Genomic DNA, 16,183 nt, shown 5'->3' on the forward strand with positions numbered 1-16,183 from the left:
AAAATGACAGACAACGAAAAAGTCTAGCGCAACCTCTGATCTGAACTCACACAAAGTATTCTGAAAATGATTGTCCGGGACATTGCAATTCATTTTAACATTTAGAACAATATAGACAATGACATACCGCAAAAAGAGTAAGAATTGTTTTGACTCCTGTTAAAAAGGTGAAGTCACAGTGTTTCCGTTTACATTTTTTTTGCACCAGTTAATGCCAGCAGCATTTGACCTCATTGTTTGTGATTTTTTATTGATATTTATGTTATTTATTTATACGTTAATAAAGAATTTAGGTGTTCCAAAATGTTTTTGGTGAATTAATAAGCTTTAACAAAAATTTCATTATTAAATTAGTTTAAAAAAAAAGAAAATAAAATAAATATTAGATTTGTCGACTTATCGTAAAAATAGTCGGCTGACTAATCGGGAGGAAATTAGTCGTTTGGGACAGCCCTAAATATTACTCAAGTAAAAGTAAAAGTAGTCATCCAAAAATTTACTCAAGTACAAGTAAAAACGTATTAATTGAAAAGAATACTCAAGTAATGAGTAACTGCTTACAATGTCAGATTTTTTTTTTTAATAATGGTATTTTTTCTCAGCACAACTGCCACTATTATACTTTCCTGTAACCTATTATATGACCATATTAGGCCAAAAAGACACAAAAATCATAGAATTCAAACCATAACAACACTATGAAACATCACCCGTCCAAAGAGCATGAGTGCCCTCTAGTAGAGAAAAAAACATTGCTACCTCTGATTGGTATAATATAGTCATGTGGTAATTTTTGCGATGTCTCATTCGTGAAACTAGGACAGCCACTGTCGGCATGACTGGTAAAAATAAAGGCAATACTCAGAATGAAGAGGAAAAATGTAACGACTCTAGTGTAGCCTAAACTAGCGGAGTAAGAGTAGTGTTTTCTCCTTGCATATCTACTCAAGTAAAAATAAAAAGTATTGCTTTATAAAACTACTTAAAGAAAAAGTTACTCAAATAAGTGTAACAGAGTAAATATAACGCGTTACTACCCAACTCTGTTAGTTTGTGAACACATTTTGCATGTTGTTTTAAGGCAAGGCAAGGCATATTCATTTGTATTGGACGATTCAATAGAAGGTAATTCAAAGTGCTTTACATCACATAAAAGTCCTAAGACACAGTAACAAGACACAAGTAATTTACTGCGTGTTGTAGAAATATATTTCCATTCATTCACTGGAACATACTGTATATCTGTTCATTTCACATCGTTGCACATAATCGTTCTTTGTTCTCATAAGTGTGTGTTTATCTATGATCTGGTAACAGTACTGCTTGTGGACAAGGACTTTTTCTTCTATTGTTTTTATCATTCGCAGATCATCTCGGGAGCGCCTCGTGGTGCTTTCGTGGGCGCAATTTATCCTTGCCGGCCAGTTTTCCTCTTTTCTTTCCTCACTAAATGTACATTGGTGTTTTCTTTTTGTTCCTGAATTGTGTGTCGTCAGCTCCTGTTTGTTAAGAGAATAAAAGAACCTGTAAGGAGAAAAAAATCCACTTTTTTCTTCTTCAGTATTTTAAGGGCGGTTGGGAATATGCTGTCGTAAACAATAGAGTTTTTAGCCCTGATTTAAAAGACTTTAATGCATTTTGCCGATGTACGGGATACCTGTTAAGTAGAAAGTACGCGATCACATTGAGATGCCACGCTAGTCGGAGCCGAGTGCACAGTACTCACCATAGCACTGTGTACCTAATAAGCTATGGTATGATAAGTTTGTCCATGCATGGGTGTCCTTCCTATGCTGAGTAAGATGAACATATCAAGATCTAGTGATGTGGATATAGGCTATATACTGTATATAGGCTACCAATTAATAGCTCGTTGTTAATAACAATAATAATAGTAGGCCACACAAGCTAACATCTTCAATTCCAATCTCGACACACGACCAATCTGCCACGATAGCCAATTTTCATAGCGGTCTGGGGTGAAAAATTCACTGCAGAGTATTGATTTCGCTATTCATCTCGCATCTGCTGGACAACATGCTTCCGGGCATTCCTTGTCATGGTATATTTGGAAATTTGCAGTGTTCTCTCACCGGCCTCTGAATATATAGTACAGCCGTACAGTACACATGTGTATGCCATTATATCCAATCACTTGTGAAAAAAGAAAAACGGGATAGATGGATTCGTGAATGGAATCATAAGGAAGTGTAGCCTTGTTACATGTTAAAGACCTGTTTGGGCCCTAAGCTCCTGTAGCTCAGTGAGGGACTGTGTCAAAACTATTGGACATATTAGGACTAATCGTTGGTAGTATGTTTCAGGTGATTACAGAGAGTAAGATACCCTGTGAGGAAGAGCTTGACCAGTTAAACCAGTAGGACAGGGCTAGGGAGAACCAAAAAGAACAGAGTAAGCCACAGCAGCGTTAGTGAAAAAGCAGTGCTACTGATCTGTGCCAGGTAACTCATTTTGCATCCAACCCACATTACAAATTGGGGAGTTGACATCATTGTTAGTAATCCATAAAAAGCTAATAAATCCTATTGTTAGTGTATGGAGACGTATCCCGTCATAGTCATACTATTGATCTGCTGTATGGACATGTGCTGCCATCGTTTGTTGAAAGACTTTTCTGGAAAAGCTGAAAATGTATTTGAATTTCAGCCTGGAAACCTTATTTTTTATTTGTCTCTCAAACTTTTTTGTTTAGCATTCAGGCTTGTAATATAGCAGATCAGTCGTCATTTTAATTTGGTATTTTTAAAAGTATTTTTTTTTTCTAACGGGAATAATCAGACTCATGTTCTTTACCTTTTTTCCCTCCATTATGTTGCAAACCACGTATCTATTATCTATCCGTCAAATAAATCAGTTAAAAGAATCAGATTCAAAATCCTTTAACAATGAATGTGTGAGTGTTGCAGTAGACGTGACATGGGTCAGCAACTCTACACCTCATACGTCAATGTCATGCACACCCAAAAGTCGATGATGTAAAGACCTTCATTGACGCATTCAATCCCATTGTAACCCTCAGGAATACAGTATAGCAGATTAGAGGTCAGTGAATCACACTGATTTCTGATCTTGACTAAAATTCAAAAGTTTATCTTTACAAATGCATACAATTTCACCAACATAACCAAGACACAGTCATGCTAAATTCTCGTCGTCTGTGCCGTTTTGCTCACATTTTCCGATTATTATGCGGTAAAAACACAAGTAGAGATACGTTTTTAAAAAAAAAACTCAAACTGCTTTGGCATTGGTTTTGTTTGGTGTGTGTGTGTGGGTGTATGTGCATTTCAGGGGTGAACAGCCTTTGTCAGTCACTGAGTGCCAACCCTTCCATCCCCAGCAGCCTCGTCCATCTGGACCTCTCAGGGAACATCCTCAGAGGAGATGACATGCAGGTGCAAACATAGTACAGCACATTAATGAAACCTATATGGATTACAGTGCAACACCAACTTTTGCCTTGTAATCCAAATCAAAAGAAGAATAAAAATATACATTTCACACATTATATGTTATATGTGGATCTACATATCAATTGTTGATAGTGGTATAGTCTGTACTCCAAGCCATGTTTAATTTGATTCATCCGCTCTGACATTAAGCATGTGTTTATCATGATAAATAGAATTCTATGCTGTGTTCTTAGAGATGATGTTGAAGCATGAGGGTGGGGGGGGTCTACTAGAAAAAAAATCTAGAGGACAAAAAAACTCTTTTAATTACATTCAAGGCAGAAAAATGAAATTCAAACAAAGTGGAAGTCTCTTTTCCCTAAAATTATTGTATAAATATATATTTTTTGTGTGTTTTATTCTTTCTTTGTAGCATTTCTACAATTTCCTGAGCCAGCCCAACCGACTGGTAACCCTTGATCTTTCCAATACGGACTGCTCACTGGACCAAGTGAGTAGATGCCCCAGAATAACAAAGCATAAATACTGTATACTATATATTGTTGAAAAGACATGATAGTGGGTATGGTCCATGCATGCCACATTAAGAGCAAATATGTTGTGAAAGATGTTTAGGTCACAATAATCCTCACTGCTGTTAATGATGTAAGCAATTTTTTACTTTCTGTAAGTCATTCTTCATAGGTGGTGTGTAGTTTGTCTTTTCAAATTAAAAAATTAACCTAGTAAAAATTCATGCCTTATGTGTTTAAATAGGACTAAACCAAGGGTTATGTTCTTTACAAAAGTATTCCAACTTTGTGTTATTAAACGGAAACAAGACTTTGATTTCAACATACATATACTGTTGGGGATTGCATCAAATCTGCAAGCCGAAGACTACATATTGATTTGTCTGAGATGTAGCCAGCTGTCAGTCTATTGAAGAGAATATTGATTCATTCCATAAAGCAACATAATGTTGTAGCTTCTTTGAAAACCCCTTCCTCCTTTTTCCCCACTGCCATCAGACTTTACAAGAGGAGAGGACTGTGTTCACGTTTACCGTAATTTTCGGACTATAAGCCGCTGCTCTTTTCCCTCATTTTGAATCCTGCGGCTTATAGTCCAGTGCAACTAATTTGTTGATTTTTTTGGGTTAATAGGTAACTTTTTTTTTTTTTGACAGCGGCGTCATAAGACGGTCATGAGAACGTCATAATTATGACATTATCATGGGCATTAATGAAGGCTTATGACAGGTGTCATTAAGTGTCATCCGGCAAATTATGTCACTAACTCCATTTATGTCCAGCTCTGATCTTTTACAACCATTCAAAAGGGGGATAATTTGTCAGATGACACAAGATGACATCTGTCATAAGCATTATTTAATGTTCATGGCAGTATCATGTCATAATTATGATGGTCTTATCAAAGTCTGATGGCAGCACCTTCAAATAAAGTGTTAATAAATTCCATAACTAGCAACTAATGAAACAACTAGAACAATAACTAAAGAAATAATTAGCACACAACATGAATTGTGATTTGTTATTTATATCTGTAGCACTGCAATGCATGCTTGGAGGCATGTGCGATGACAACTGTGTTGACAGCAGCTGGCAGCAGAGGTTGACTGTCTCCCCAAGAGAATTATGGCCAAATGAAGCTTCTTTCTTTCAAATTTCTTTTTATTGGTTTTACAAAAATACAGAACACCCCCCCTCCCCAAACTTGAAAAAAATAAAATAATAATAATGTTTCACTCTAAGTTATCAAACACAGCCAACCATGAAGTCCAAGTCTAATCGTAAATGTCCAGAGAGCCATAGAAGGTTCTTCCGTGCCATCACTCTCAATACATAATAGTTACAGAATCAAAATACCGTGCAATACGTTCAAATGTCCAAATAGGAGCAGCATGGAAAGTGACCATACTATTGCCCATCCCCCATAGCTAAATTAACAATGTACAGTAACAGTGCATATGTCATTCCTGTACTTGTGTAGCGGTGTTATCAAAGAATGAAAGAAAAGGTCCCCATGTACTGTAAAATTTCTTTTCAGAACCGCGAAGAATATATCTGATTTTCTCGAGCCTAAGGTTCATCAGCACATCCCTTATCCAATGCGATGTTGTGGGTGGGGCAGCCTCCTTCCACCTCAAAAGAACCAAACGTCGTGCCAGAAGGGTGGTAAATGCAATAACCCTACACCCCCAAGTAGGCAGCCGCAGACCCTCCGGTAAAACTCCAAATATTGATATTAAAGGATCAGGAGTGATTCCGACCCCCAACACTAGGGAGAGGGCTTCAAAAATACCCTTCCAAAATATTTCTAAGCTCGGACATAACCAAAACATATGGATCAGTGTTGCATCCACCAGCTTACACCTATCACACAAAGGGCTGATTTCTGAAAAGATTCTGGACAATCTTACTTTAGAATAGTGTACCCGATGTACTACCTTAAATTGAATCAGAGCATGACGAGCGCACATAGATGAATTATGTACCCTGCCCAAAACCTTAGACCACAGTCCCTCTCCGATTGGTATTTGAAGATCCTGTGCCCACAGGTCTTTGAGTCTGGATAAGGACTAAGCTACCAAATGAGAAATTAGATTAAAAATGCGCTTAATTCCCCCTTTCTCTGTCGGATCTAAAGACATAACATCATCTAAAACTGTTGTAGGAGGTTTATTTGGGAAAAGCGGTATGATACTCTTAACAAAGCTTCTAAGTTGCAGATATCTAAAATGATGAGAATTAGGAATATTAAATCTTTGGACTAACTGTGCGAAAGAGGCAAAAATATCATCCACAAAAAGATCATTTAAATGTGTAAGACCCAGGCTGGACCACAGATGAAAGGCTTTATCAACTGTTGAGGGTACAAAAAATGATTCGACGCCACTGGGCTAAAAAGGCAAGTACCAACTACACCATTTTTTTTCCTAAATTGAGAAAGTATCTGAAGGGAGTGAGATAATACCGGGTTATTTCCCGATATCCCAACTGTCAAGGGCAGTTGCGCACCACACAAGGCGGCTAATGAATTTGGGAGACATGCACATGATTCCATCTGCACCCAAGTGGGACAATTCTCCTTAAGATGGTAATATGACCAATATGCCATACAATTTAAATTTGCGGCCCAGTAATACAACTGAAAGTTAGGAAGAGCCAAACCGCCCTCGCATTTAGCCCCTTGCAGGAATTCTTTACGTAAACGTGGCTGTTTATTATTCCATATATAAGAAGAATTAATTGAATCCAATTTTTTAAAATATGAAGCGGGAATGAAAATAGGCAAACATTGAAACAGGTATAAATATCTGGGCAATACCGTCATCTTGACAGCATTAACGCGTGCTGCTAGTGAGGTATGCAGTAGTGACCAATTAGCCAGATCAGTCTTAGTCCTAACCAAGAGCCTGTCAAAATTATGCTCACGGAGTCCCTTATATTGCTTGGTTACCGATATTCCCAAGTAATTAAAGCTACTAATATTCACTTTAAAAGGCAAGCTGACTTCACCAATTTCAAATTTGACAACATCTAAAGGCATCAATTCACTCTTATGGAGATTGAGCTTGTAACCTGAGAATCTGCCGAATCGTTGTAGCAGGTCAAGAGAAGGTGGAATCGAAGTTTGAGCTTTAGATGTGTAAAGGAGTAAATCGTCAGCGTACAATGAAACTTTATGTTCTATGCCTCCTCTATTTATTCCTGTTATATATCGGTTAGATCTAATAGCTACTGCAAGAGGTTCAATGGCCAAAACGAAAAGCAGAGGGCTTAAAGGGCAACCTTGACGTGTCCCACGATATAAATTAAATGGCTCTGAAAGCTCATTATTAGTTAAAACCTTAGCCACAGGTCTAGAATATAATAATCTAATCCAAGATATAAATGTAGCCCCAAATCCAAACTGTTTTAGCGTCTCGAACATATAGTTCCATTCCACCCTGTCAAAAGCCTTTTCGGCATCCATAGCTATAACACATTCAGAGACAGACTGGCTAGGAGTGTAAATTATGTTAAATAACCGACGGATATTGAAAAAGGAACGTCTATTTTGAACAAAGCCTGTCTGATCATGGGTTATAATATTTGGTAAAACAGACTCCAAGCGATGTGCAAGTACTTTAGCTAGTATTTTGTAGTCTGTATTTAAAAGAGAAATAGGCCTGTAAGATCCAAGTTTCAATGGATCTTTATCTTTTTTCGCTAACAATGTAATGCAAGCTTGATTTAAAGTAGGTGGAAGGTAACCTAAGGACAGGGACTCACCATACACAGCCGTCAGAATGGGAGTCAACTGCCGAGCAAATTTTAAATAAAACGCACTGGGGAAACCATCTAAACCAGGCGCTTTCCCAGTTTGGAGCTTGGCTATGGCATTCCCAACTTCTTGCTGAGTCACTGGCTTATTCAATTCTAAGACAATTTCTGGAGATATCTGTCGAGATTCCAAATCCTTAAAAAAACTTAGCATGGCCTCTGTGTCCCTGGGAGCCTCTGAAGTATATAATTCACTATAATAATCCTTAAAAGCTGTATTAATTCCCGACTGATCCGTAATAGTTTTACCATCCAATGTGATGCCGGTGATAGTAAATTTTGATTTAACACCCTTTAGTTGCCTAGCCAAAATTGAGCCCACTTTGTCCCCGTGTTCATAAAAATTACTTCTACTCCAAATGAAGCTTCTTGTTTCAGTTTTCTGATGCTGCTGTCAAATAAGGTGTTACTGGTTTTGTAATCTTTTGGAGTAAATATCCTATAATACAGTGAGGATAGCTGTGGCTTGTAGTCCAGTGTGGCTTATCTATGAACAAATGTCGTTTTTTTTGTCAAATTTGGTGGGTGGAGGTTTATAGTCAGGTGTGCCTTATAGTGCGAAAATTACGATAAATGTCCAAGAAACATAAGGTCATTGACAGTCACGTTCTTTTGTTTTCTTGTCATAGCGCCCATCTTCAGTCACTTTAGATCCCACTTGTACTTAATTTAGTTGTATATAACTTGTATGTATACAACCTTTTTATATCGTTTTCATAGATTCTCTATATTTTATACTTTTGTCTATATTGTTTGGTGCTGCTGCAATATCTGAATTTCCCCCATGGGGGATCAGTAAAAGATTATCTTAGACATATGTTCATATGAAATGTTTAGTATGTTTAAAAAAATAAATAAAAATAAAGTGGAAGCTAGCATGACAAAACACACAAATACTGTAAGTAAAAAGGGACAGAAGTACATTATCAGGTAATACAATGATTTTGTTACATTTTCCAGGTTTGTTCCGCTCTCTTACGAGGCTCAGCCCAGCATCTGTCTGTCCTCAATGTATCAAAGAGTGTCTTTCCTCACAGGTAAGACGCCTGCTGTTGTGTTTTAGTGTCGAGTATACTATATTTATATTAAGTGCAATGTTTTTAGGTAAAGGGGGGATTGAGCAGCTGTTGTGGTGTCATTGAATTATTTTAGCTTTTTATTTTTATTATTTATTTAAACATTTTAAAAGTGTAGGTATATATTTTGTTACCTTTTATCCCTTAAATTTTTGATTAAAAACCCCATCCCTTTCACCTGATTCCAATCCTCTGAAAAATGGCCCGATCGGCCCAATTTCTGGTCACGTGATTGGATCGGGGAAACCCCTATCAGGAATGCATTTTATAGTTTTTTATAAAAGTTAAATGTTCTTGTGATGCCTGGTCTGGCACTTTTAAGTTTTTTTTGGCACATTACAATGACGGTATTCTCTTCCATTCCATTCTGTTATTTTATGACGTCTGCTGATGCCTGATAGTCATGACAGATTCAGGGTGCATGTTTGCACACATTTGTGTGACAGATGGGTTATCATTTTTATTTTTGGTGGGGCCACAGACACCGATGAAGACAGTTGCTTTGAAATGTTGACTAAAGAGGGAAGTTTAGCATGGGTTGCAGCAGAACAGGAAAGAAAATGGAATGAAGGTTCTATACAAGTATAACACCATAAAAGAGAAAAGCCAGTGGACAATGTACCATAACTGAATAATTATAATGAAAATCAACAGTTATCTGGTTATGCAAAAACTATTTTTAAAAATGTGCTGAGAAACTAAAATGGAAATCTGTGTTGTATTGTAATAGCTGGTGACATATTTAATTTGTTTTATTTTTCTTTAGGAAAGGCAAAGAGGTACCACCATCGTTCAAACACTTCTTCAGCAGCGCAATGTCTCTCAGCTCCATCAACGTGTCAGGAACAAAGCTGGCGCCAGATGTCCTCAAGTGAGTGAACCACCACAACAACAAATCATTTTTAATCCATCAATTTTTAAACATTTGAATTGCATTCCCATCCATTTTGATATTACAGAGCTCTCCTGCTTGGACTGGCTAGCAACCCTCATGTGAAGGATGTGTCTCTAGATCTCAGCTGTTGTGAGGTGAGATATGTATACCCAACATACAAATATACAAAGCATTCTATTTGTCTCACATACTATAGTATTAATGTCATTTTAAATTTTGCGTATACTGTATATCATTTCCTTATTACAATATGGGTCTTTGTTTACTATTTGCGTGAAAGTAACAATCTGAGAGCATTTCACATTCTAATTTCTATATGTAATATTGGTCGCCAGTTGTACAGTGTTCTAAGCCAACTAGTTACATGACTTGTCTTGTTCCTTAAACACTTATTAGGGTAACATCTGAGAGCTGCATCTGTGGTGTTAAATAGTTTGGCTGTTATTTAACATGCAGCCCACTGATAATAATGGCACATCTTTGCAAATGGACTCAGTGAATCATTTGTTTGAGAGCTTTTTCCAGTTGGGTGTATGTGGCATATAATCATTTGGCTCTGATCCTCCTTTACTGAAATCAGTTTTTTAGCAGCCACTCCTAAACCATTTGACAGACTGGTGGCATGCCAACGAGTATAATTAAGAGGCTTTATAGTGAAATACTTGGCAGACAGAAGGCGGGGTAGAGGCTTGTAGTTGTAGTGGTTGTGGATTTGGTTGTGGTGGTGGTGCAGGGAGTATTCAGTTTCCCTCTCTAATTTTTCCATCACACAATCTTTTTTTTTTTTTTTTTTTTAATCCCTACTGGTGGTAGAAGGGGGGAGCTTCCTGCTGCTAATGGATATGCAAAGATAATAAATGAAAATAACTCCCAAGTAGAGTTCTTCCAACATTGAAGCTGTGGGAATAACATGAGACATTCCTGCTATTATTTGATGCCCTAATGAGCCCTTTTCTGAATGCATTGCTCTGAGTGGGCTGACTCATACACATGAAGTATACAATGCAAGATGCAAATGTGTGTGTCAGCGTCCAAGAGTTTAGTGCAACTATATGGTCATTAAGCATCTATGTGTTTTGTTTTTTTCTAATTCTTGGCTTTTGTCTGACACACTGCTCTCTTCCCTTAATGCGTCTTTAAGCTTGGCCATTGTGTAAGTACCAATGGGCTACCGCTTGCTAATTAACCTCTCATCATTCTCCAATTTTATTTGCACATCTGCTGTTGGTTTTGTGTTCTTAAATAATGCTCGCCCTAATCTTTTTTCAAGAAATTGCTTCACTGTGTTGTGCTGTATGAATTGAATTTTGCTTCATTATCCATGCCACTTTTTCATATTTCATATGCCCCTTATGTACACTTACAGGCCATAACATTTGGTAAACAGGCACACATAATAAAAATCACTACAAGAGTGTATAAAACAATCTGCCTTTACAGCTTTTTAATTGTCAGTATTTATTTATCATGCGTCTAAAAATGCGATATTAGTTTTTATTTTGTCATATTAGTAGAACTGCATTGATATTTGCAGTGCATCCAAAATAGTATTCTGAGCAGCACTCATCTTTTTCCGCAGTTTGTTTAATATAAGTCTGGAAAAAAAAAAAAAAAACGTAAATCGGCAGCACACATTCACTTGGCAATACTGGATAATTTGCCACAGCTGTCAGTGCACAAGTCAAACATAAAGTCAAAGGATTTATGTGTAGACCTCCAAGACATGATCGTCCCTGTGCACATATCTGAGGACAGAAACATTTTTGAAGGTCTGACTTAGCACATTAGCTTCAATCATATGGAAGGTGAAGCAGTTCATAGCCAGCTAGGCATGTGCGGGTATGAGATTTTGACAGTATGATAACCTTAAGCAACAATACCGCAGTTTCACGTAATTGCAAATATAGCTCTAGAATATGTTATTTTAAGATGTAGGGGTTAAAAAAAAATTCCATTGAACAAGATTTTTTAATTTTTCACAACATATTTGCAAATTGGCACATCGACATGAATATAATGTTAAAATAATATAACAAAAATAACTGAAATATTTTAAATAAAATTTAAATACAACTCACAGACTAAACCTACAGTCACAGCTGGAGTTGCTAAACAATAGAACAAAGTAATTATTTGCCATAAAAAGTAAAAACACTTAAATAGAACATATGTATATCAGGCACGTCACTGACTTTAAAGCTCCATCTAAACATTTTTAGAGACTTGCTCATTGTCTACATACAGTGCCTTGCAAAAGTATTCGGCCCCCTTGAACCTTGCAACCTTTTGACACATTTCAGGCTTCAAACATAAAGATATAAAATTTTAATTTTTTGTCAAGAATCAACATTAAGTGGGACACAATCGTGAAGTGGAACAAAATTTATTGGATAATTTAAACTTTTTTAACAAATAAAAAACTAAAAAGTGGGGCGTGCAATATTATTCGGCCCCCTTGCGTTAATACTTTGTAGCGCCACCTTTTGCTCCAATTACAGCTGCAAGTCGTTTGGGGTATGTTTCTATTAGTTTTGCACATCGAGAGACTGACATTCTTGCCCATTCTTCCTTGCAAAACAGCTTGAGCTCAGTGAGGTTGGATGGAGAGTGTTTGTGAACAGCAGTCTTCAGCTCTTTCCACAGATTCTCGATTGGATTCAGGTCTGGACTTTGACTTGGCCATTCTAACACCTGGATACGTTTATTTTTGAACCATTCCATTGTAGATTTGGCTTTATGTTTTGGATCATTGTCCTGTTGGAAGATAAATCTCCGTCCCAGTCTCAGGTCTTGTGCAGATACCAACAGGTTTTCTTCCAGAATGTTCCTGTATTTGGCTGCATCCTTCTTCCCGTCAATTTTAACCATTTTCCCTGTCCCTGCTGAAGAAAAGCAGGCCAAAACCATGATGCTGCCACCACCATGTTTGACAGTGGGGATGGTGTGTTCAGGGTGATGAGCTGTGTTGCTTTTACGCCAAACATATCGTTTTGCATTGTGGCCAAAAAGTTCAATTTTGGTTTCATCTGACCAGAGCACCTTCTTCCACATGTTTGGTGTGTCTCCCAGGTGGCTTGTGGCAAACTTTAAACGACTTTTTATGGATATCTTTGAGAAATGGCTTTCTTTTTGCCACTCTTCCATAAAGGCCAGATTTGTGCAGTGTATGACTGATTGTTGTCCTATGGACAGACTCTCCCACCTCAGCTGTAGATCTCTGCAGTTCATCCAGAGTGATCATGAGCCTCTTGGCTGCATCTCTGATCAGTTTTCTCCTTGTTTGAGAAGAAAGTTTGGAAGGACGGCCGGGTCTTGGTAGATTTGCAGTGGTCTGATGCTCCTTCCGTTTCAATATGATGGCTTGCACAGTGCTCCTTGAGATGTTTAAAGCTTGGGAAATCTTTTTGTATCCAAATCCGGCTTTAAACTTCTCCACAACAGTATCTCGGACCTGCCTGGTGTGTTCCTTGGTTTTCATAATGCTCTCTGCACTTTAAACAGAACCCTGAGACTATCACAGAGCAGGTGCATTTATACGGAGACTTGGTTACACACAGGTGGATTCTATTTATCATCATCGGTCATTTAGGACAACATTGGATCATTCAGAGATCCTCACTGAACTTCTGGAGTGAGTTTGCTGCACTGAAAGTAAAGGGGCCGAATAATATTCCACGCCCCACTTTTCAGTTTTTTATTTGTTAAAAAAGTTTAAATTATCCAATAAATGTTGTTCCACTTCACGATTGTGTCCCACTTGTTGTTGATTCTTGACAAAAAAATTAAATTTCATATCTTTATGTTTGAAGCCTGAAATGTGGCGAAAGGTTGCAAGATTCAAGGGGGCCGAATACTTTTGCAAGGCACTGTATTTCTCTCTCAGTCCAAGTTATGATGCAGGAATGCGAGTATGTTTACCTTTTCTGGGTTAATATACCATGACTACTTTTAATATTAATCAGTTTAATATAAATGGAGAGCAAGTGTGTCGCCAGAGAGAAGAAAAAAAAAACACAGACTGTATTATGAAAATGTTATTTTGAACAGATGTTTACAATGGCGAAAGAATTCAGGTTTCCAAGGAATTTCCGATTGGTTCCATAGGCGTCTGCAGCGTCGGTACCAATCAGAACTTCCTATATTCTGGCTTGTCCTGCACAATCCGGGACTGTTGGCAAGTACCCTAGCGCGGAAGACTTTAGAAAAGTTGGCTAATGGTAGAGAAGAACCTGGTTAGCAGTCTTAGCATGCTAACTAGGCACATTATCTACCTAGTTGACATGCTAGTTACGTGACGTCATAGTATTTGTTTTACTATCGCTAGACACACTAAATGCTATGGAGAGAACTCTCATAGGAAATGTAAATGACAGCGTTTACTTACCTTAAATTTAAATTTTGTATAAAGTGACGGATGATCGTCACTTAAATGTGAAATCAAGTTTGAGGTGTTGCCCCCCTTGCAGCCACTCTCCGCAAGCAAGTCTTGACGTCGGATGTCCTTTCTCCTCTAACCCGTGGCCATCTGCTTCTTTTCGGTAGCCAAAATACTCCCATACAAGAGATTTTAGGGTTTTTTTTGACAGCGGAAAAAGCTCACCACATTCAGCCATTGTGTCAACTCTAATCTATAGCACAGAGTAACAACACTGACAGACATAGCAACAACTGGAGGGGGAGGGGTGAGCGCTCCCACTCCATTTCTCGCTGCATTTTTGGGACATAAAAAATAGCTAATACCGTAGTAAGGTATGACAGAAAATTTTTGTGGTTTTTAAACGGCGACGTTTTAAGACCACGTGAGCACATGCCTAACAGAAGTCTTCCTTGAGCCTTGTGTCTAAATTGAACAATCGAAGGAGAAGGACCTTAGTCAGAGACATGATTAAATACCCAATTTTCACTCTGTCAGAACTTCTGTGGAAAGCGGAGAACCTACTTAAATGACATCCATTTTAGCAGCAGTCCACCAATCAGGCATGAATTATTGACTTGTCAGATAGAAGCCAGCTCTTTGTAAAACACGCCTTGCACTTTCGTTTGATGAGACAAAGATTGAACTCTAGTTTAAATGCCAGCCATCGCCTGGCCAGTGACCTCCCTACAGTGAGGCATGGTGGTTGCAGAGACATGCAGGACGAAAACATGCCCTCGAGTGCTCTTGACGTTCTCAAAAGGATCAAAGATTGACAAAAACAATAAATGAAACATTTGAATAGTTTCTGAATGAACGGCATTATACACAAAGCTGTTAAAGGTAGAATGTTTCAGACAGTCTAAAATTAGATATCATTAGTTTATACACTGAAGTGTTGTGGCCGTGTAACTGTATCACACATTAATAATTTCATGGATTGTTCTTTAGATATCATGTATTAATATTATCTACCATATAAACGTAATTGCATGTTAACTCTGAGAATGTTTTTCAGATTCACGGTTATCAGTCGCTAGACACTTTTATGCGTCTACTTTGCAGTACAGTCCGATTACTTGAGCATCTGAGTCTCTTTTCAGAATCTGTTGAGCCACTATGCCCAGTGGTTTCTCATTTACCGATGTGCTTTTGCAATAGGTGGGTCTTGTATTCGTTTGACTTTGTGCTCTTTTTCCAACAGTTGCGCTCTGGAGGGTCCCAGATACTCGAAGGGTGTATTGCTGAGATCCCAAACATCTCTAGTCTGGATATCTCTGACAATAGTGAGGCACATTTTGACTTTTTAATGTTAATTTAGGAGTATATTTGTTTTCTAACATGTTTTTCTTTGGCTAGGCTTGGACTCTGATTTGTCAACATTGCTGATATGGTTGGCCAAAAACCGATCCATAAGGCACTTGTCTTTGGGCAAGAACTTCAACAACATCAAATCCAAGTACGACTGCAAGCCTGAGCTTTATAAGGCTAGCCGCATGAAAAAACTGCTCATGTCACAAAGGACGATGCGATCAGCAATATATTGCCAGTCTTGTAAAACATAAGATTGCTTTTCTAATATGTCCTTTTCTCTTGTCCTCTATCTGATACAGAAACCTTGCCCCAGTGTTGGACAGCCTGGTTCACATGATCCAGGAGGAAGAATCAGTGAGTTTTTCATTTCCTTGTGTCTCGGTCATAGAGAATCATTACCTTGACGGCTAAAAAGGCCTTCCTATTAGGGTGTGCGACGAGAGGGGATCCAAATGCAGACACACAGGGGTGAGGCGAGTAATATTTTATTGGCGATCAAAAGAATGTGGCTGGTGCATATTGCTCTGCTCGGGGTAGCTGAGCCGGCATGAGACGAGGAAGCTCTGAAGAGAGGCAGGCGTGGAATCTGATAAGGGGCGCGCATAAAACAGGTCCTGGGCCGAGAACAACAAGTGATGAGCCGGTGATCAGAGAGAATTATCAAATGAGTGCGAGAAGCAACTGACGGTGGAAACAGACAAGTTGATCAGGCGACGAGGTGG

The 16,183-nt window shown here is 38.2% G+C and overlaps 1 protein-coding gene across 3 annotated transcripts in view; it reads left to right on the top strand.

Moving 5' to 3' along the window:
• The window catches only part of LOC130914616 (F-actin-uncapping protein LRRC16A-like), a 114,442-nt gene that overhangs the window by 69,933 nt on the left and 28,326 nt on the right, over positions 1-16,183 (top strand). For all 3 annotated transcript variants that reach the window (XR_009062974.1, XM_057833981.1, XM_057833980.1), the window contains exons 13-20: positions 3,313-3,416; positions 3,847-3,924; positions 8,723-8,799; positions 9,605-9,709; positions 9,798-9,867; positions 15,352-15,433; positions 15,507-15,606; positions 15,761-15,815. Coding sequence is in view for 2 of the 3 variants with exons in the window: in XM_057833981.1 (XP_057689964.1) it covers positions 3,313-3,416; positions 3,847-3,924; positions 8,723-8,799; positions 9,605-9,709; positions 9,798-9,867; positions 15,352-15,433; positions 15,507-15,606; positions 15,761-15,815 (671 nt within the window). In the remaining variant the exon portion in view is untranslated. The remainder of the gene's footprint in view (positions 1-3,312; positions 3,417-3,846; positions 3,925-8,722; positions 8,800-9,604; positions 9,710-9,797; positions 9,868-15,351; positions 15,434-15,506; positions 15,607-15,760; positions 15,816-16,183) is intronic.

Source organism: Corythoichthys intestinalis, chromosome 4, assembly GCF_030265065.1.
Source record: "Corythoichthys intestinalis isolate RoL2023-P3 chromosome 4, ASM3026506v1, whole genome shotgun sequence".
Taxonomy (NCBI): Eukaryota; Metazoa; Chordata; class Actinopteri; order Syngnathiformes; family Syngnathidae; genus Corythoichthys; species Corythoichthys intestinalis.